Genomic DNA, 22,667 nt, shown 5'->3' on the forward strand with positions numbered 1-22,667 from the left:
CTTTCATAGGAACATTGTTTCCATGGATGAGATTGACTGCCGAAAGCAGCAAACTGAAGATCTCCTGTAACAAGGGAACACAATCCTTCTGTTCCCTGACCTCACCCTTATGACATAAGCAAAGAGAAAAGCACAAACACCTGAGGAATTAGTTTACAAAACCACTAGAGCTTTTATCAGAAAACAATGAGTATTTTGCAGCTCCTTATTATATGTATGCTTTTTCTTGGGATTCAGGTAACAGATGGTCTCTACACCATTCCCTAGAAAGTATTACCTTGACTTCCAATTTTATGATAGCTGATTGTCATCAGAGAAGTATTTTGCAAATGCTACATAAAGCATACGTTTACAGTCTCCTGCTTCCAAGTACATTGGAGATTATGCACAGCCATGCACTGTGAGTACAGATGACAAATACATACTCTGCAGCTAGCTATATTCTGAGCTGGAGCATCACTGACTCAACTTTCATTTTCATATTTACTTTTCTTTACACAGACATCCTCTACTTACAGTTTTTCTTCTGTCTTTCTTACTGACACACTAATACAGCAGAATTACAGTCAGGTTTAATCTACTAAACAGATTTGTTTAATATGGTGTTAGGAGGAAATCAGTAAGTCTAATGTTTGAAAATATTCCTTTGCTCTATCCAGGAAACAGGACTATAAAAGCGCACCTAGAAAGACAGATGTAAATATCCATCCTTAAGTGTCCTTACTTCCCTCTTTTACACGCTTATTTACCCAATCTCATTTTCAGCAGAGGATTCTGGAAGGCAAAGACTCCTGCTTCAATTTCCTCTGCCATTCTTTATATTACTTTGACATCCTATGCCACTAGGTAGTTTGAGGAGTCATGAAAGACACTCCTTCTTTTCCCCACTTGGTCCATCAGCCAATTAACTCAAACTTGGGTGGCTTTTTTTGGGGAGGAGATTGTTACTGCGAATAAGCAAATAAAAATAAATGTACATCTAATATTATAAGAAAAAAATGATTTGCAAGCCATACTTTGCACGAAGTGGCAGTTTCCAAAGCAAAGGAAAACTATTCTGATGGAGCTATGCCAAAGAAAACAAGTGTTCCTAACCTCAGATCTCACTCACTTGGTTGTACATCCTTGAAAAGGAGAACTGAGGAAAATGCAGTGTGTTGAGGACAATTTCTTCCAAGTTTCTGTGTTCTTTTAGTTAGCACAGGTTACCTGGACTGAGCCACATAAGTTGAGTTGGAAACAATACAGAAATTGTCTGCACTTACTCAGCAGAAAATAAAGGTCTTGTGCTGTCTTCAGAAAGCCTATGTAAACCACTAACCAAGAATCTTTAAAAGTTAAATTTCTAAAGAAATATCAAAACTACATTTGCCATCATCATGAGTCTCAATCACAACAAAACCTGAATTTCAAGATTATATAAAAACATTAAAAGGCTGAAAGTTCAAATACTGAAGATACACATACCACTAAGAATTCCTTTTTGTCCACCATTTCATTGCCATCAGTATCAAACATGTTGAAAGCAATTCTAAAACCTGCATGTGGCTCTGCCAAAAAACAAAAATAATAACTTCTTCATTAATTGGAAAAAAACACATGTATAAAACCCTAAGAAATTATGCAGCATCTTATATAAAAACAAATAAACAAACATCCTCAGCTAGTTTAAATTAGTAAATTTGTGTACAGAGTAAATGCAAACCATAAAATCAATATAAAATATTATTAATATTATGAAAACGTAAGGGATGGTCACAAAGTCACAGATTATGAGAAATATACAGTAGAAACAAAACATGAAAAATCCAAGAAAAATACTTAGCAGTAGTGGCTGGTTCAGCAGTGGATAGTAATCATTAATAATTACAGGTATGTTTTGTTGGTTTTGTTTTGTTTTTTTTTTTTTAATAAATCAAATTTGCAAGAAATAAACTTCCTATGAAAACACTGTTTTCAAAAGACATTTTGAAAATGTTTCTTTTTTTTTTTTTTTTGCGAAAACATGTCAAAACAAATGATACTTCAATAGAGACTTAAATTTCTTGTTTATATGTGTCAAGTCACAGAAATTTGAGATCAGGTTAAAATTTTAAATCAGTTCATAAACACGTGGACTCTGACGGCAAACATATGTGAAGTCTTTGGACAACATGCTTTGCAGGATGAATGAGTTATGCCGAAATTTAGTCCAGACAACATGGAAGTGATAGAAGAATTGATGCAGTAACTATGGATTGTAAGGGTTGAGGGTAAAGTTCCTGCTCTGTTTCACAAGTATTGAAATCAGTTTGACAGATTTTCTAAAATAAAATAGATGTTATTGATATCACTGTGCCATTGATATCATCCTTTACATAGAAGGATGTAAAACAATACAATAATGATGCATGTTTTCTCTTCTCCCTATATTCTCTTCCCCCAATATCTTTATGAACAGTAAATTCGGTACATTCAGCATAGACAACTAAAAATTTTATTGGAATATAAGAAAATAAACTTGAGCTCTTGACAGGGTTTTAACCTCAACCTTCTCAAGAGTCAGTAAGAGGTGTTTTAAAGAATAAATGACGTAAAGCATAAGATTCCTGTAGGACAGGAGAGGTTCAAACAAACAAGGATATATCTTTTCCATACTCAGATATGCAAGAGAGAACAAAAAATAATATTCTAATGCACAGCAATATACTCAGAGCTCAAAAATTTCTAAGGAAGGATTTTTGTTTGCCCTTCCCCCAAACACTTACTTGTTAAAATACATAAGAGGAATAAATATTCTGTGTAAGATATCACACCTGAAAACATCAATAGAAAAAAATGATGTTATATTAGTTTTACATTGTCTTCACATCTTAAACTCAAAGGTATTAAATCTGTGTATAAGAACGAGCACTTTCATACATGCGGATATGCAAATTCTTTTTTGTTTGCATTAGCTGACTAAAATATTGACGTACTTAGGTTCTTTCCTCTATTGTTTGTTGGCCGTTTTAGTTTACCTTTGGGTATTTTTGGTGGTAAGTACAGTAAGTAAGGCAAAATAACAACTACAGTCAGTGCAGAATAGCTCACCAAAGAGAAGCTGATCAGATTCATGGTTTATTTGACTCTCTGAAAATCTCACCAATAATGACTGACAACAGTCTAACAGCATGAGAACATTTTCTAGTTTTCAGAACAGTACTCCCTCCTGATGCATACTGTTTGAAAACAGCCCTTGATTTTTACTGTGTGCTTTGTAAGAGCATGTCCTATGTTAACTAAAAACCCTGGCCTAATATTACTGATGAAAGCACAGCTTGTACTTTTGAATTCTCTTTATATGCACGCCTTCACAATAATCACCTGAAATTTTTACTAAAGCTCTTATTAAACAAATATGTACATTTTATTAAATGTGTTTAAAGCCTAAAGGAATCTGTGCTACTGTATTCTATGTTCAAAAGACCCATAAGGGTCTTCTGTCTAAACTTTTCATCCTTTGTTAGATGTCAATAGGCAATCACAGTATTGAATAGTGCTTCTTTTCAGAAATAAAGAGAGCAAAATTTAAGATAGAACTGAAATCAATATTCAAATAGTACGTCCAGTACTGTAAGAGCCATACTGCTTCCCCTCCCCTAGCTCTTGGGTGTAAAGATAACGTTGCAGAATCCTGCAGTTACTGGCTGTTTTTTCTAAATCAAGTTCAAAATATGATGCCCATGACATCAGCATGGCATGCAGGCTCTTACTTGCTGGTGAAAATGCATAGCTAATGTTGGTGACTACGTTGAAAAACAGTGTTTTGTAGCTGAGAATTTGTTCTGTAAACTAGTGCTATTGTGTTCTTTGTAGCTGTTGTGGTTTCCACAAAAATAAATAGGAGGCATTATATTCAGAGCAAGCAATATAAATAGTCTTATGTTTTTTTTCACTGAAACACATATAATTTAACCTTAGACGTATTATCTATATGGATTTCACAATTATTCAACAAATTTAATTTCCATACTTCAAAAGCTGTCAAATTAAGAAACTTTTAAAAACAACATTTACAGCACAAAAAGTCCAAGTTCATTCTTTCCTTTAATATTCACAAGGACTTCCTGCCTTTCCAGCTTTGCACTGAAGATTTTAAGAACAGTGGTAAAACTCACCCCAAGTACTTCTTCATTTATGTTCTCCAATAACACAACAATGTATCAGTATGTGGCTAGAATTCCTACAGTGCTTAGCAGAAATTCTTTGACAATACCTACTGAAGTCTGTTTGGACAAGCACCTATCAGATACCTCACACCTCCTCATTCAGTGATGTAGGACATTCTTTAATAGACAGTCATCGTTTGTACAATAAATGTAAAAAAATGAATTTCTGTTTGTTTGATGGCACTTTCTTTTTTGCAAAACAGAGGAAGGAAATGCAATTGTCAAATCATCCACCACATGAAGACAGCAATACAAAAAGCCTTGAAAGCATTCTCTCCTTTTATTTGTACTGGTATATGGTAGCTGCAGACAGATAGTTCTGGTTGACTGCACTGACTGTTATGGGAGAGAGGCTCTGTAATTTCAATTTAACAAAAAGAAAAGCTTATATCAACATCTGAAAGCATAGGAGGTCACTCAATGGTAAAACATAGCAAGACCTAAGGACAGCTGGCATAAATTTGTGTAGTGCAACTAATTCAAACAAATCTATTGCAAAATACATCAATGTAGTCCTTTACTACTTGCTTAATATTAAAACGTGCATGTTCTAGAGAAAATGAGTTAAGATTAATCTGGAAGCACTCATGCCATATAGTAATGAAATTAAATCAGAACGAAGGAGACTTGAATTCTACTCTTGTTCCTTTCATCAACTTACTAAATGACTTAATGAAGGACTTCTCATTTATTGTATAGATATAAAATATTGCATTTTATAGATAACATAACAATTAACTTACTTTGTAAAGTGTACTGAAAAGCTATGCAAGCACTAACTTCATTACACTAGTTTTGATCCTCTTAGTTGCATCAGCTTCTGTCAAATTTCACTAACATAAAACTTAAGTATTGTTGAATCAAGACTATATTTTGGAGATGTTTTATTACAGACTTGCTTTTAATTAATTATACATTGACTTAACAGAATCTGAAGCTGAATTTTTATTTAATTAATATTTCAAGATTGAGCTGTTCTGACATCAGCCTCGAGCAAAGAAATACAATGCAAATATATGCCAGTATCTGTGTCTCTCTGCAGCACTGGCTGCAGACTCAAGGCAGAAAGAGTTAAGCACAGTTTACAATTAGACTCCATGAAATTCAAGCCTGTGAGCTGCTTTGAGAGTAGGGGCTTATCGACTCCATTAACAATGTCAAGATGTAGTCAGGGGCTGAACTCAATCTCTACAAGTACCTTCCAACCTCTGCAATTCTGTGTCTCTGTGAAACAGATCCTTCAAATAAATGCACACATTTGTTTGGAATTTTTTTTTAGCTGGTATGAATATTTTATACATCCATATCGTTTTTCTTTATAGCAATTACTTGTGGTTGCTTTTGAAATTTTCAATAGTCCTTTGCCATAATGAAAATAAGCAAAAGAATATGTGGTTTATTTATTATAAACAGCTTTTGAATATTTGTACACAAACAATTACAGCTTTTTGAATAAATAAATGGAAAGATGAAATGAAACCCAAAGTATGGCTCTTCCTTTACCAATAGTAAGAATTTTAAAGGTTAACAAAACCTTCATCTTTGACTTTACAGGAATACACAGCATTTCTGAAACTCTGTTTCAAAAAAGGTATTTATTCAATTACATCAGTGCCATTAGTGTCAATTATCTTCTTGAAGATGTGACTCAGGTTAAAGCACAACACTACTTCAGCACCAATAAATTAATACATATGACAATTTGGTTCAGGAAAATCACAGAATTGTAGGGTCTGGAAGGGATCTCCATAGATCATAGAGTCCAACCCTCCCTGCAAAGCAGGGCCCCTACAGCAGGCTGCACAGGTAGGCTTTCACATGGGTCTTGAATATCTCCAAAGAATGAGAATCTACAACCTGCTTGGGCAGCCTGGTCCAGTGCTCCACTGCTCACTGTGAAGAAGTTCCTTTGCATATTAGTAATAAATTCTTACCCCTCACCTTTCTCATTAAGAGTACGGAATAATTTGGATGAGCCTTTCCAAACTGGTGGTGTCTCCATAAGGATCTGATTCAATTCCTACAGAAATAAAATTAGAAACATATTGACGTGTATTTAAATGATTAAACAAAGACGTTACTGGATTATGAGTAAGTGCTAGGAAATCAACATGAAAGGAAATGCTTGCAACTCTGCAATTTAATTTAATTTCAGTTTAACACACTGACTTTGGGAAGTACTCATATAAATTTTGCACATGTGATTAATCCAAAAATTGGTCATCTGAGAAAACTCACACAAATACTGTTTACAGAATTGGAAAGACAGACAGAACTTTTATCAAAACCTTACTGAAGTCCAGGCAGGAGACTCATCCTTAGCTTCAGGTAATATGTGCAGCAGTGAGTAACTTCAGCAGCAAATATATTTTATGTTCTTTTAAGATACTTGACCTGAACCACAGCAAACTTCACCCACGAATACGAAGATACTTTACTCTCAATACAGGAACACAGACACAGTTCTCTTGCAGTTGTACAAATATGAAAAAAAAAAATGGAAACTGAAGAGGCACTTCAATACCACAAAAGATACAGAATGGCATTAGTATTTCAGCTGCTACACTTAAACAATAAAGAAACTCAGTCAGATACAAGCTGAAGAAGAAACTGATGGAGGTTTGAGGAAGTCAGTAAATCCAACACAACATGCTTGAGCAGCTGTGCCTGATCGAGATTCTAGACTCAAATCTGTCTAAAGTGGCAGAAGAGTAAGAAATTAAAACTTCTTTTTTTGATAAATGTTAAAAACTCACTTTCTTCTGCCACTCCAAGTTCACATCATGAAAATGCATGGTTATAAGATAACACAGGAATTATTACTCACCTGCTTGGAAAGGGATCGCCACGTTTTAGCACCTGCAACAAAAGACGAAGTTTGGACATATAAAATTCAGTTATACCAATATGGTGTCATTACAATTATAACGTATCCATACCCCATTTTCTATTAAAAAAAAAAAAAGAAAAAAAAAAAAGAGGTATTTTCCCCACTGTATTCATCAGATTGAAGCTATGGCCCGGTTCCAAAAAATTCTTATTATGTTATTAAAAAAGCAAGTAGTGTAACACATACATGAATTCCTAACTGTCAAGAATCAATTTAGATGTATAGTTTTTAATCAAAATCCAGTTCAGTGAGATGATATTTTCTAGCTCCATAAAAAACTACTAAAGCATTAAACAGGAAATAGAATGCACTTGGTTAACCTGTGGCACCAACAGTTTGAACTATCGTTTAGTAACAGCCGTATTATTCAAATCATAGAGGAGACCTAGATTCCTGTCCCTACTTCACTATTTGTACATTTTAAAGAAAATACAGGAAAAAAAAAAATCCTTCAAACATCACCAGAAGCTAAGGCTCCTTTTAGCCACTCCTAATCACTCAGACTCATGCTTGCTGTTATAGCTGCTGTCAAGCTCTATTTTCTCTAAGAAATTTTAATGAAGAATCTGAAAATTTTGTAAGAGGAATTGCTCTTCAGAACTGAAAGCTGATAATGCATAATAGCTAGCTGATATTTTTCATAAAGCCTTAAAATGAAACATCCAGGAGCAGATGAAGACACCGGCATTTGACAACAGTTGTCCAGACACATGCAATAATGCAGAACCAATGGAGGTTCATCTCCAACTTCTCAAATCTTTGCAGTATTAAATTAAAGCACTGCGAAGATGAAAACTCACAAAAGTACAAAAATCTGTGTGCTGTGTGGTAAAATGCATAACTTCATGTTTGGCTCATTATCACAGAGCAAAACAAGCTGTACAATTAGAATGTTATGATGTCACCCATGCTTCTTTAAATAACAGTTGTGAGACAGATACCACTCACTGTGATCTAGTTTATGGTTAGAAAGTGTCTGGAATTGCAGTTTTACATCCCAGTAATACTACTAAAAGTGTTTGCAAGTCCTACTCCTACTACGGTGTGCTATACCAAGCAACAATGTACTATCGACTAACAGCATTTTACATACTTTTCAGTTTTATTTTCTATTTATTTACTATTAATTTATTTACTATTAATTAAAGCCCTGTCTCAAAATACTAAATAAAACCAAATAAAGTAACCTCCTTCATCATATTAATTGCTTCGTGTTTATGTCTACCATAAAAATAATTATATCTAACTTTCTAATCAGATAATTTCCCATATGTTATACCTAAATTTGTCCTTCCAGACATGTAAGTATTCTTTCTACATGCATACTTTTTACAGTTCAGTATTAGGCTTTTTTTCTTTTAATATCTACCAAGAGTTAAAAGGAACAAAATATATTTCCTTTTCTTTTAACTGACTTTCTAAATGTACAAATGTATATTCAGATGATAAAAAAAATTTATCAAGCATGATAAGGGAAAAATACATTTCTCTTGCAGTTGTACAAATATAAAAAAAACTGAAATGTAAGAGGTACTTCTACATCACAAGAGGTGCAGAAAATTTACCCACATTAGGGAAAAATGTATTTTTTCCCTAATGACAATCTTTACTATGAAGTCATCAGCAATAAGCTCATTATACCATTTACTCTGTGTCTTTATAACAGCTGCCCAGAGTCAAAAGTTGTACATTATAAAAGAAAATGTACTCTTACCACATTAGTTAGTGTTTAATCAAAAAAGGAAGTGAATGCCCTCTTGACTTTTGTAGAGTTGACTCTATCTCCAAAGTAAATCAATCACAATAGATGCATTCACTCCACCACAGATCTCATTCAGGTCTAGTATTATTAGCTTTTCTACAAAGCGGACATAAAGAGCTACTATTATTATTCTTCAAAGGGTGATTTTGCTTCCTAGTCTTAATCCTTAAGAAGTCCAAATGTATGTTCTTTTTAATTGCAATATATAGATATTTTAATATGTTGGCTTGCATGGATCCAATTATTTATCATTAAAAAAAAAGACTAAAATGATTCAAAAATACAAAATGTGTTATTTTATTCAGAAAAAATACTTCATTTAAACTTGCTACCTTCAACAGAGCAAGATAGATAATTAAGACTTGCCCAAACTGACAAAGCAGTACAAACATTAAAACTAAATATTCAGAGATCAGAATCTGTAAGTGGCAACACCTGCAGGCTGTTTACTTCATTTATTATTTATTTGTCAGCCATCTGCCCAAAATTCAGCCCAATTCTGCCCAAGTATCTCAGATAATATGATTTCCACCATAATGAAGTCATCACCTCCTACTTAGTTACTGCCTCTTACACCATCCCTTAATCATCTCTGTCATGTAATCTCTGCTACTTGGGTACAAAACTTAAAGGCGTACAGGTTAGTTTTGCTTTCTGTCTCAGAGATTAACTAGATGCCTGGGAAAGATTTTTATCTAAGCAAGGTCTTCTACACTGAACTCAGAAGGGTTCCTCACTGCTTGAACTCCTTATCTTTTCTCCTCTGGCAAGAAATATACAGAATACTCTTGGAAGCTTAACACTTTTTAAATTATTATTATTTTTTTTTAAATCTAAATATTTCAGTGAGGGAGGAGGAAGCCTAAATTTAATCAGCATGGGAAAGTCTTACTGGTCTACCACTCATACACTGTCATAAAATTGAGCTGCAGTGTTTTTTTTTAACTGATATCCAGTACATTCCACAAATGCTTCATAACATACATAGCTCTGCTATGAGATGGACTGGGGAAAAGCTGGTGAAGCCCAACTCCCTGGTCACAGAAAAAGGATCACCCGGAGATTCGGGCTGAAGAAGTAGTTATGAAGTGCTGACATGTAATTACATTAATTTCTGTGAAAAGAGATCTACCTTCTCTGTTTCAACTGGTGAGCAAAAAGGAAAAATGAAGATTCACTTCCTGGTAGGAGCTTTAACGTTTTTCAAATTTTCACTATCTAAGCTCTATCTTCTGTCTTCACTGTTACAAAGAGTGATTATATCTTCAGTTAAAAGTTAAGGGAGTTTTGATTACTGACACAATCAGCTGAAAGATTTTCTCTGTTTCATTACAGCTAAGAAAATAATGAGAAAAAATCTGTAGAAGTTTCTTTAACCTCTCCTCTGACTGATTTACCTGCTTTTGACTGTTCTCTATATATTAGTTTTCTTCCGTAAATCTGCGATGAGGTATTATATATGTCACATCTGAGCAAAGATTACTCACTTTTCTCAGAAGTTGTACGCTGCTACCAATGCATTGCAAGCCTGAGGGCCCAGAAATCAAACAAGATCAGCAACGGGTTATAATATTCACCTTTCTATTTGGTCACTCTTTGATATTTAAAGCAAAATAAACTGATTAAGTGAGCTAAAGTTGATAGTTTATTTTTCATTAACTTGATTGATACACAGTGCTGCCTCTGTCTAACTTTAAATGTAAAAAGTGGATCCCCTGAGGACTGAAACTCCTACTCAAAATATGTTATTTAGAATACCTTGATATGCTTGTAAAATCTCTGTAGTGGAAAAAAACAAACAAACAAAAAACCGGAACAAAACAAAACACACAAAACCCCAAAACAACAGAACACCAAAACCAAACAAAACTCAACCAACAAAACAAACAAAAACAAAAAACAAACAATACTGATGACAATATAGAATGGCAAAAGCTATAAAACTATAAAACAACATTTTTCTAAATTATTTAGTTTTCTTGCCCACTTTTCACATAAAGTTCACAAAGGAAGAAAATTTTGCAGCACAACTGTCCTGCTTGGAAAGAATCCAGAACTGTAGCCACATCAAAGCAAAAGGTAAAAATGAACTTACCTTTCACACCTACTGAGCTGTGTGTTACCTCTAAGACAAGAACATTTACCTAATGACTTCTGAGGGAAAACAGTTCACAAAGTAATAACTATCAGGATGCTGACTGCATGCATTTAAATACCATGAAAAATAAAAGGCAAAGACTGAGTACCTTTACACACTGATCACAAACAACAGTAGTGATCAAAAACAAATGGAAAAATAACATACATTACCATCACATCCACAGCAATTTTATCAATATAAAACTTCTGCTTACGTTTTGGTTCATCATTTGTGACAGCCTGAATGAAGTCATATGGAGTCATATACAGCTGTCCTTCAAATTCTAAACTGGCAAACCTACGAAACCGTTGCTCCCGAGGCGTCGCATAAAGGTGTAAATCTTCAAGGTCTGATCTGTTTTCTGTAACCTTCAAGGACAAAAGGAAACAGTTTAAATGTATCATCTTACAATTGCCACTGCCATTTCCTACAAAGAAACTCTAAATTAAAAAATGATAATTCGTTAAGTCAAATCCATCCAATTACTATTTTCCAGTAAGAGCTTAAGTGAGAATGTCACCACTATCATTTTCACTCTTCCATAATTTTAGCAACTAACTCAAAAAGTCTATGTAACTTAACATGGCTCTATTAAAATTATTTGTGGTCTCGTATTTCCAAAAGAAAATGAAATACTTTTTAATTGCTTCTTCATGTAGAGTGCAGCTGCTGACAGTAATAGGCAAAAAATCTCTGCAATACTCCCCAGTGCAAACCTTCTATGATTACTACTGTTTCAAGTATCCACTGCAATCAAAGCCACTCACTGACTATTTGTAAACTTGTTATTACAAAACTTTAAGTGTTCTCAATTGTTACATCTTTATTTGATACTGTCAAAAATTTAAACAGAAAATATGTTACCACTAACTGAAAACTTTCCACAGCTCACAACCTGGCAAGCTCCTATGAAGATTCAAGAACTTGAAGAAAAGGCACGTTTCTTAATTTTATTTATGTATTTATTTTAACAGAAATGAAAAATATCAAAACCAAATTGATTCAGAAAAGGACAAGCAATGACACAGGAAACTTCTCCCAGAATGTAAAAAGAAGAATGCAGTGTCTTACCAGTGAAATAACCCATTCTGCCACTGTCATCATTATTCTTGCCATTTCAGACTGTATATCTAAAACACTTCATGTATCAGAATTAGCAAAGAAGAGGCAAATAGTAGCAATAATTTAACTATCTATTTGTCTTTTAACTAAGAAAATATCTAAATGTTTTTCGTGTTTCTAGAGAACCCTCTTTTAAAGTTTACTCTTTTATAGTTTAAAGCCATTACACTTGTTCTATCACTATGCTCCTTGATAAAGAGTTTCTCCCCATTTCTACTGTAAGCTCCTTTAGGTACTGGAAGGCTGCTCTCTCCCTAGAGGAAAAAAACAAAACAACAAAACAAAACAAAACAAAACAAACAAAAAAAAAACCCAAAAACTAACAAACAAAAAAAACCCAACAATCTCAAAGAATTCTCTTCTGACATACCCATTTGGAAGTCAAAACATTCATGTGCTATCTCGCTGTTTGAATGTGGTCTTACTGATCCTTCTGCAGTCCAGTGGCATTCAAGCTATGCCTTCATGTGGGATTTACACAACTTAATTGTTTCAGCAGAGTTATTGCAAGATAATTGATTACCCCTGTATTTGAAGGTTAATAATCTATCTTATTTTTGATATATATGTTATTTTATTGCTATCACAAACATGCTTTTGAATAAATGCAGGTTGTAAGCATAAGTAATAAAGCAGTATCTCTGCAAAGCCAGCTTTCAGCAAAGACACTGCTTCAAGGCCATGTTACACGTACAGTACTTGTAATCAATTGTAATCAGCCATAATCAGTCATGCATAATCGGAAGAATCTGCAGGTCATGCATCATTCAAGAAACATCACCTCACTTTTTGATGACTGTAAGTACTTGGAGAATATGTTAAAGACATACTTTAACATAACTGGAAGTACTCTGTGCTAACATAAACCAACATACTGCAAACATGGAATTAAAACATGCTCAAACTTAATTCATGTAAGTACTCCAAACTCAGTTTTTGCTTCATTTTAGCCGATCTACTTTTTCCCTCTGGCTATATAACAATGCAAGTATTTTATGCTCTAGATAAGTGTCACTGAAACTCAATACAAATACTGGCCAGCCACCAAAATGAGCCATACCTCTCAATACTCTGCATGCCTTTGCTCTGGCACTTGCATCCTCTACTTGCTAAGTGTCAAACTGGATAAGGCAACGGATATGTCTGACAAACTTTTGTTTTGGTGGTGCTATTTTTAGACAGATAAATTCCTGGGTCTATCCAACAAGAAGAATATTACTTTCAAAACACAGGAATTTGTAGATTATAGAAAAGAAAATATATGGTTCGGCTGTGACCAGGGGGCAAAGAGACCAGTAGACCCACGTCCTGGGAAAGGGAGGAGGTGGAAAGGGAAAAGGTAGGGAGATGGGCCTGGACAAAGGAAAGTGGCAGCAACAAACTAAAGAAAAAAACAACGACAACAACTTAATTTATTATATATAGTAGCAGAATGTGAGATAACACAATATAATACCATACTACTGAAATTGAATTTTGAATGCAAAAGAGAGAGAGTTATGAAACCAAAGTCCTTGCTCTAACACTGTTGGCAAAGCAATCAGGGAGCAAAGAGGGAAGTCTCATGACTCCCAGTTCATTTCATCTTTCCCTCTAAACAGAAAATGGAAATGGAAAAATGAAGTCTTCTGGAAGTTGTAGTTCATTCTTCTCTTCTGAGACCAAGAGACCGGAAAGATCAACAATCCACAGGACTACAGCATTAACTCTAATTCCCAGTGCACTGCATGATGTTATGATGTGGAATACTGATAGAAAATCATGAAAGCATGACACCTCTTCCAGCAGCAACCTGCACCTACTCCAGGTCAGCATGATAAGGAAACTACAGCTTCAGTATATTTTTACTCTGAGGAATAAAAACACCAGTATCTTGAGCTTTCTAGTTTCAAAATCAGAACAAACTGTTTATGCTACTGATCTAACATGGACTCAGAAAAATGTATACAGGGCTTAACTTCCTGTATTAGATCACTGGACTCATATATTAAATGTTCAAGTTAACCTAAGGCTAAGCAGAGTTTGGCTGCAGAAGACCCCAGGTACAAGCATTAGCTAAGTAAAACCATCTACAGGCATACTATTATTTTTTTCCTCAATTTCCTGTTATCCATTCATGAAACTTATAGCAACTTTGTCTTGCATAGACTCTGTAATTACTCCTTACATGAGTAATTATGAGGTCCTTAATATGCTAATTAAAAAGTCAAGACATTCTAATGTATTACCTCCACCCATATCTTTCTAAGCATTCATTTAAGGAATTCTTCTCAACACAATTACAAAATACGTCCTCAATTCTTCCCAACGTTGGGGAAATCATAATTCAGTGAGGCAAGTATGAGAATTTTAGCAATATAATTTTCTCCCAGTTAATTTATTTCACATTTATGCTCAGGTTAGGCAATCTCACTGTATGCAGCACGACTATCTAATCCAATATACACAAGAACAAGACACAGAAAGCAGGCACTGAGTACCTTATGGAAGGTACTGTTGGCAAAGGAGTGAACATCATTCAATAGGATTCCAACTTCTGTTTGAAGTTTCAAGAGCTTATCCAGACTAAAGCTCTCTATAATCACCAACAGTCTTCAAAAACTTTCTTGAAAGTACATATCATTGAGAAACAAAAGAAATTTTTCTATGCTTCTATTTATTAATCCTCTTAGCAGACTTTCCTGGTAAGTATAAGGATCTCATATCACGTTACCTTTGGAAAACTGGACATAGTTATTTCCTTCAAACAGAGTGTCATGCACCTCCCAACAGCAGTAATATCTTTAAAGTAGGAGGTCAGCTCCTGTTTATCTGCACACATATACCAATTTGCTTCACCGAACTAGCAGGAAGAAACAAGAATTTAGCTGACGGCTATTAATTCCCATCCTTCCACCTTCACAAAGGGAATGGACATAATGGGGTAAGAGGGGCCTGATAGCTCTCACAGACAATGCATTATCATCTTCACAATCTCACAAAAACCTATGCACTGAGAGTTGTAATCAAACAGCTCATAGCTCACATCCTTCTGCTCTTCTTGTTTCCAATTCTGTGTCTCATTGCTTGGTATTTGCACTCCCACACCTTATGTTACGCCTTTTCTGAAGCACAGTGCCAATCCAACAGCAGCATTTTGAAGTGCTGCTATGTACAGTCCCAGCTTCCACCTGCCTTCTGCAGAATCAGGACCAGATAGATTACAGCTTAATTTGGCTGATAAGCCAAGGAGGAAAGAAAAAAAAGAAAAAAAAAAAAGCCAAACAAATTTGCCTTGGCCTAATTTCTTGCTGTTCTCAATATTCCCTTCATATAAAAGTACATCCGCACGCCTACATACACAGAGATATTTAAAAGCACTTCCTAAAATGGATTAAATGACTTTCACACAGACCAGCACCCAACAAAGGATACAATGGAAATCATTTTCCAGAAGTCCATTTTAACATCAATTTAATTTTTATTTACCATGTTTTGATAAGCTGAAGACCAAACTAATTTTGACACGGTACTTCTCCGAATGGGAGTATCATGCTTCAATTATACATGCCTTCCACTGATGGTCTCTGCTACAAACATATTACAAACAGCATGAAGTATCTGCTAAAGGCATCCAAAGTTTCAAATTCATAATGCAAATGAAAACATGATAACAATGCTGTCTCACTAACATATTTCAAAGACTTCATATAATTCTTAAGATCCATTTTCTAGAAGCGTCACATTTAGAAAAGATAAAGTAAGAGCAATGCCATCACATCTCACAGAGCAGCAGTCCTTGAGAAGATCAGTCTTTATTATGGTCACCCAACATTCTGAAGTTGATTAGCTTTGAACACACTCCTTGCACCTCTTTTAGAGTAATATCCCTCTGTATTTTCTCCATTTAATCACAGCAGAAATGTAAGTGAGGCAAATCTAGGCTTTCTATCAAGCAAAACTGCTACCTAAAATTCATTCCCATTTTTGGTTCATCTTTCACATGCTAACCACCAATAGAGAGCTGACAAACAGCCATGGAAGTCCAGTGCTCTGACCAAAAGTTTCCAGATACTACTCACACTTCCTTAAAGCATGGCTGAATCTCCATTTCTGGTCCCATATCTGCCTTACTGGCTCTCTTACATCAGATCTCTGATCTGTCTGAATTTGGCACAATACGTATTAACCTGTATGACCTAACAGTGAAATCCATGCAGTAACTCTGCTGCAGTAAAATGGCCTAATGCAAGACATGAGCTCACACAGTGACATCAAAGCAATTAAAACGTTGCAGTAGGTATGACCTCAAACTATTTGAAAATACTGGCAAATGGTAATTATACTGCTGAGGTTCAGTAAAAGTAAGATGTAGACAATATAATATGGCATAATTACCTTTCTTACTAAAAAACACAACAGAAACACTCTTTGCCCAATGTTGGTCTCACATCCAGTTAAGACAGAAATTCAGAAGTTTTACTCTGTGGCCAAAGATTTAACTTTTCCACAGAGACAAGCTTAAAAACCAGATATAGGATTTACTGTTTGGAAAAAAATAAAATAAAATCCAAAGAATCTATTATCAAACCCCAGAGTAATACTCCAGTGCTCAGATCCTAAGAATATCTACAACTAATGCAAAATATTTTACAAACAAACAGATAAAAATATACATACTGAGTATGCATATACATGAAGCGAATAGCTCCAGCAGTATCACAAAAAACCCACCAGTTTGATGTATTCCAAGTTGAATTAGTGTTCTTTTGCTTTTGTCCAACTGACATGAAGGTGAACCTATTTTAAAGCCAACATTTGCTAGTAAAAGTACCTTTGCTTGCAGTCAAAAATATGTTATGTTACAGCAGTTTAATCTTTAAGTAATTTATTTCAAGTGAGTGCGTTTCTTTGAATTTTGCTTGCAAGTAATCTGTCTTCCATCAATGAGAACCTGTGCAAATTATTAAAATAAAAAGGCTTTCAAAGCACTGCTGTTCCTTACTTCCTTCACTTAGATTTGACTTGAGGCTTATTTAATATGCTCCCATGTAGATAAAAGTAGCACAGTTTTGTTTTCATGCTGGGTGGCCAAAAGGTTAAACGTCATGTTCCCAGTGTGGGAAAATCCCAGAAGAAGACAAAACTGTTTTGATGCTTACAGAAATTATATTTCTAGTAGAGTACTTAGATGTAGAACAACCACCAATTCTGTTAGTTGATCCCTCTTCTCTGAGATAAGAACATTATTATATTAAAATATTTATAAGCATAGGAAGCTGGAATGTGTTTTAAATGTTGAGAAAAGGGCCCTTTTCAAATAAAATACTGTTACAGGAAATTCTTGGGGTAACAGTGTTTATCCATAAGCACAGCGATTCTTGAAATCTTCCGAAGTAAATATTACACTCAGATATTCTCCAACAGTCCCTCTTACATGAGTCTGACTTGCAACTTACTGAAACTCCAGAAGTTCTTCCAGAAGTTTCAGTTAGTACATACATTTTGCTGTACAGGTCCATATGTTTTGCTGCCTGCAAGACTGAAACATGCAGTATCCCAAACATACAACATACATTTTTAACATCTTGAGGAACAAGAAGTAATGCCAAGAGGTAAACATGCCTTTTCCTTCAACACAACTCTTGGTGCAGCTGGCTGGCAAGCACTAACCTCGTCAGGGTTATTACACAGTGAGGAGCTTCAAACAACATCAGCCAAAGAGCCAACCACTTTTTCACATTTGGCAACTGACCTGCTGCATGAAACACACAATGTGTATGGAAAACAGTTAACTACAAGTGATCCTTGTGAAAATGATCCTTCATGCATCCCTTAGAGCAGGCAAAATAGCCTGCTCCCTAAGGGAATTTGCCTTATGTTTTGGAGTTAACGTCTTGGTCTTCATTTGACAGTGTTGGAAATATATGATGCAATCCAGTCAGAAATGTGCTGCTACAAATAAACTTGACCTTTTGAGTACTTTCTCAGACAGTTTGACACTACTGCTGAGGTAGAAGGGAAAGAAAAGCCTCTAGAAACATCCAAACTATGCAGCTTCTCCTGGAATTGAAGTGTGCCTTCACGAAACCTGATAAAGAAAATTCTCTGTACCTGTCTCTCCACCGCTTTTTTAATTTCTAAATCATCTCTGAAGTAAGCGATTCTTAGAGGCTGTTTCATGAAGTCTGGACCTGGTATTTGCTACCTTTATGGAATGACAACACAGTTACAAAAAAGATCTCTTTGGGGATGCTAAATATGTCATCGTTGGTATTTCCAAGAAAATATTAACTATATTAGTTATAAGTTAATAATAAGTTATAAACTATAGAAATGAAAGTGGAAGCAAGGAATATGAAAGCAAGGAAGTGGAAGACAAATATTCTGATACGGGATTGTGTTTTTCTGATAACATTATATTTTGGTGAAAAAGCATGGTACACAGCTGCCCTGACAAGGTAAAGGTTTCATGAGAAGCATACTGTCTGAAATCTTCAGGATCAGCACCTTTCTTGGGTCAATATCACAGTACAGAAAAATCTGTATCAAAATAACAGTTCTTTCAAAAAGTTTCTGTTCTGAATAAGCATCTCCATACCTGCAAAGTAGCTCTTCCAGTCTTCACTGAATCTTTCTGTCTGAGTGCAGAATTTTACTTTGGTTTTGAAATGTCAGATAGGAGTTAAGTGGAAATTAAGTGGAAGGCTTTGTGGACTTTGGTAACAAATACAACAATAAAACCATTGCTCTTTAGAATATCCAAGATTTTACTCCATGTAATTACATATAAGCCCCTGGTCTTCAGGACTGATATTATTCTTAGAAAACTATGTGAGAAAAAGGAATCCTAGAGGCAGCTTAGGTTCATGCTGCATCTGTAGCAAATCTTACTCTCTACCATAAAACCTCCAATAACATAGTTGGTCAAACAAGTATATTATTACACTAACTGCATAAGATTCGCCTGCTCAAAATACTTTTCCACATGGCCACATGAACATTATTTGGAGGCAGATGGCCTCCAAAAAGAAAGCTGTTCTTTTACATCAAAACAAACTGGGTTAAAAACAAACATGCGTACATCCTTTTCAGTGTCTAGGAAGACCAGAAACCTATCCTGCTGTCTGCTGGAGTGGCCTACATGAAACACCAAGGTCATTCTGCTAATTACATTTCCACAGAAAGCCAGCTCAAGAAGTAAGGATTTAATTAAAGACTGTCTTATCCATATCTATTTTAAACATCAAAAGTAGTCAATAGTATCACAAGTAATATGCATTATGATACTGTTTTCACTTACAAATTTACTGTGCACTATTACAAATTCAGTTATCCATCATTAATGTTTCAGAAAGATTGTTTCACCCAAAAGCACTAATTTTGTTAGCCAAGTTGCTTCTGCACTTCTATCTGTAATATGAAGTCCCAGAGGTGGAGCAAAAATCATTCCCTGTAATTCTTTCTAGCAGCGACTGTCACTCACTAGGGCAGTGAGAGCAGTGATATCAGCTGCTTCTTCCAATGATCCAAGTAAAAGGCATGTGGAAAAAGCATCCAGGTAGAGAGAAAATTAGGAGCAGCATATTACCATTGCACAATATCATGAATACCATTCAATGCAACTTGAACACAATATTTGCATTTTTTCTTCCCTGAGAAGACACCTCTGGAGGTATTTTAGAAGCCTGCAGTGAAAAACACCACAGATCTGCTGGGCAATCATAAATGGAGTACAGATGGCAGGTGAATCTCAAGGTCAGAAAGCTGTTTGTATCTCTAACAGATAGATGCAGTATCAAACTATGATCTTAATTGCCACACAAATCCTTCTGCAGCACATAATCAATAATTAAAAAAAAAAAAAGGAGAGGAAATTACTAACTCAACACAAGAAGTCTGCAGCTATTTGATCCTTGTCTTTAGGGGAAAAGGAATTGAAAGGATGCTTTTTCAGGAATACTGGACACTCAAATCGGCGATTTTCAGGAATCAATGAGATCATTCAAACTAAAAGCTGCAACATAAAGTCAAGTATTCCAAGATGTCAGTCCTCGTGCATTTAGTCCGGCTACACAAACTGAGTGGGTACATCTCAACCTACTTCTTCAAATATTTTTGTTATTCAAACTGAAAACCAAATTAATTACAGTCTTTCTGCATAGGAACATACGTAACTTCTTTTCCTCCCGCTTCACATTCAGCCACATAGCACTCAAAAACATTTAGAGTACACACAAAAGATGCATTTTATTTTACACACTGCTTCACATTAGTTCAAATCTAGTGTTAATTCTGACTTCTAAAACTTCTGGCTTTAAAACTTCAACATTTTGTAATTTTTGTCAGTGAAAATTCCTAATTACATTTCACACTAAACTTAGTGGCTATTCTAGGATGCAAGAGCTGTTTCCCTCAAAAGAAGTTGAAAACGTAAGACTGGATAAATCAAATGAAGTAGTGTTTTGTCCAATCAAACAGCATGAAAGACTGAAAGAGTTTGTTAGGTTCTCTGTGCCCTAACAGCACACTCAAAACAACAAACGCTCAGTCAAAAGTACCTGGTTCACCTCTCCTTTAGGAGCAATACTGCCCACAGAAGCTGCCCTTGGCTAGAAATCTGAGGCATTAACCACACAACGCCTCCACTGCAAAAACACCAATCCTCTTCCCATACATAACAAGCTTGATGTAGAGAAAGCAGGCGGCGTGCAACAGTGATGAGCAGTGTGAGAAGATGTCATCCTGGGAGATCAACTAATCTTGGCTCTTGACATTTTAAAAAATATGACGCATGTCATAAAAATAAAAATAATAATTAAAAACAAACAAACAAAACGATTATCATTTGCTAAGAACAGCACTGTGCTGGAGTTTCTCCCTGCTTGAAAATTTCCAAGTTCACACGAGCTATTTTGAGTTACCAGGCCGGCCAGGCAGTGCTCCTGCTGAACCAGCCCAACCTCAGCACAACACACCTAACCGGCACCGCTGCTTCCCCCAAAGCCCTGCACAAACCTTCTGCAAGACTGACTGTCCGATATTAAAAAAATAACTGTTCTAAGCGCAAGGAACAGAACGCACAGGTTTTGTGCCACCAGCAGGGTTCTGCCTGCTGAAAAAAAAAAAAAAAAACAAAAAAAAATACCGAGGAGCTCCGGAGGCAGAGAACAGCGCGCACAGCGCTGACGCTCCCGCAGCGCAGCCAAAGCCCGCAGGCGCCGGCAGCCCCGCTACGTCCAGTGGTCCGGCAGCCCCTCCCTCTGAGAGCGGACCGGCTCCATGCCGGGTGACAGGCAGGAGAGGGAGAGGGACTGCGTTCCTCGATCCGCGCTCGGCCACCGGCTGGCAGCACCCCGGGATCCCGCCCCGCCTCGGGATGAGCTCCGGCCGCGGCACGGAGCGAGGCCGCGGGGCGGGCAGGGCGCGGCGCGCACACACCTACCGTCTCCTTGGCAGCGGCCGCCACGGGGATGGGGAGCAGCGCCCGAGCTCCGCCCGCCTCGGAGGCTGCCGGCTGCCGGGAGGACTCCCGCCGCCGCCGCTCGGACAGCTGATAGCCCGCGTAGCCGGCGAGAGCCGCCCCCGCAGCCCAGCCCAGCTCCCGCCGCCACCTTCTCGGCCCGGCCGGCTCGGCCCCGCCGCCGGCCCACAGCCTCCGCGCCGACGGGGCGCTAGGTGCAGAGCCCAAGCGGCGGCGCCACCGCAAGACGGTACGCAGGGCGGCCATGGCCGCCGCTCCGCCCCGGTGACAGGCGGACACAGCCCCCGCCGGCGACCGGCGAAAACCTCGCGAGAAACGGGGAAGGGGTGGGGAAGGGAGAGCCCCCGCCAGTCCCCGCCCCCGCCCGCCGGTACCTTGGTCCGGAGCGCTGCCCAGATGTTCCCCTGCCTCTTCTGGCAGCACAGCGGCGGCGCGGCGGTCACAGCTTCTGCAGTGGTTCCTGGTGCCTGAGGAGAGGCCTCAGGGCAAGGCAGCAGCAGGCAGCCGGGTGCTTTCTGGCAGTGGTGGGCTCTGATGTCGATGGGGATCAGAGGCTGTCAGCCCGAGTGAGGAGAGTCGTGTCGCCCCGAGTCTGGGCAGGCTGAGCCGAAGTTGTTGGGCAAGGCCATGTGCTCAGCTGGGACTGAGCTCATATGTGGGCCTTATGGCATAGAGCCGTGGAAACACAGAACATCCCAAATTGGAGGGGACTAACAGGGATCAAGTCCAACTCCTGGCTCCACACAGCACCACCCAAATTTCAAACCCTATGTCAGTGTTGTCCAAATGCTCCTTGAACTCACGGCAGCTTGGGGCCATGCCCACTGCCCCGGGGAGTTCATTCCATAACCTTCTCTTTTCTTTTTGTAGTTACACTTGAGAGGTCTTCCTGGATGACCCTGGAATACACTCCAGTAGAAGCCTGAAGCCAATACCTTTAAGGAAAGAACCTCTGAATATACCTCACTTGGGCTGTAAGCCTGAAGAGGTGACAATAGCATCAAAATTTTTCGCTGTTTTACTGCTGAGTCAAAAACATTCAATGACCTTAGTTATACTTATTAGAATGAAGATTCCTGTGAGTCCATCAGTCCCTTAAA

General features: G+C 37.2%; 1 protein-coding gene across 5 annotated transcripts in view; it reads right to left on the minus strand.

Moving 5' to 3' along the window:
- The window catches only part of MICU3 (mitochondrial calcium uptake family member 3), a 47,431-nt gene extending 25,582 nt beyond the window's left edge, over window positions 1-21,849 (minus strand). For 4 of the 5 annotated variants that reach the window (XM_048941553.1, XM_048941549.1, XM_048941552.1 and 1 more), the window contains exons 1-6: window positions 21,529-21,849; window positions 11,197-11,350; window positions 7,018-7,049; window positions 6,132-6,210; window positions 2,748-2,795; window positions 1,468-1,550 (exon numbers count right to left, since the gene is read on the minus strand). In XM_048941553.1, the coding sequence (XP_048797510.1) occupies window positions 1,468-1,550; window positions 2,748-2,795; window positions 6,132-6,210; window positions 7,018-7,049; window positions 11,197-11,350; window positions 21,529-21,813 (681 nt within the window). In that variant the 5' untranslated portion in view covers window positions 21,814-21,849. The remainder of the gene's footprint in view (window positions 1-1,467; window positions 1,551-2,747; window positions 2,796-6,131; window positions 6,211-7,017; window positions 7,050-11,196; window positions 11,351-21,528) is intronic. The other variant, XM_048941548.1, reaches the window with a different exon arrangement.
- Window positions 21,850-22,667: the final 818 nt, after the last annotated feature.

The sequence above is a fragment of the Lagopus muta genome, chromosome 4 (genome assembly GCF_023343835.1).
Source record: "Lagopus muta isolate bLagMut1 chromosome 4, bLagMut1 primary, whole genome shotgun sequence".
Classification (NCBI taxonomy): Eukaryota; Metazoa; Chordata; class Aves; order Galliformes; family Phasianidae; genus Lagopus; species Lagopus muta.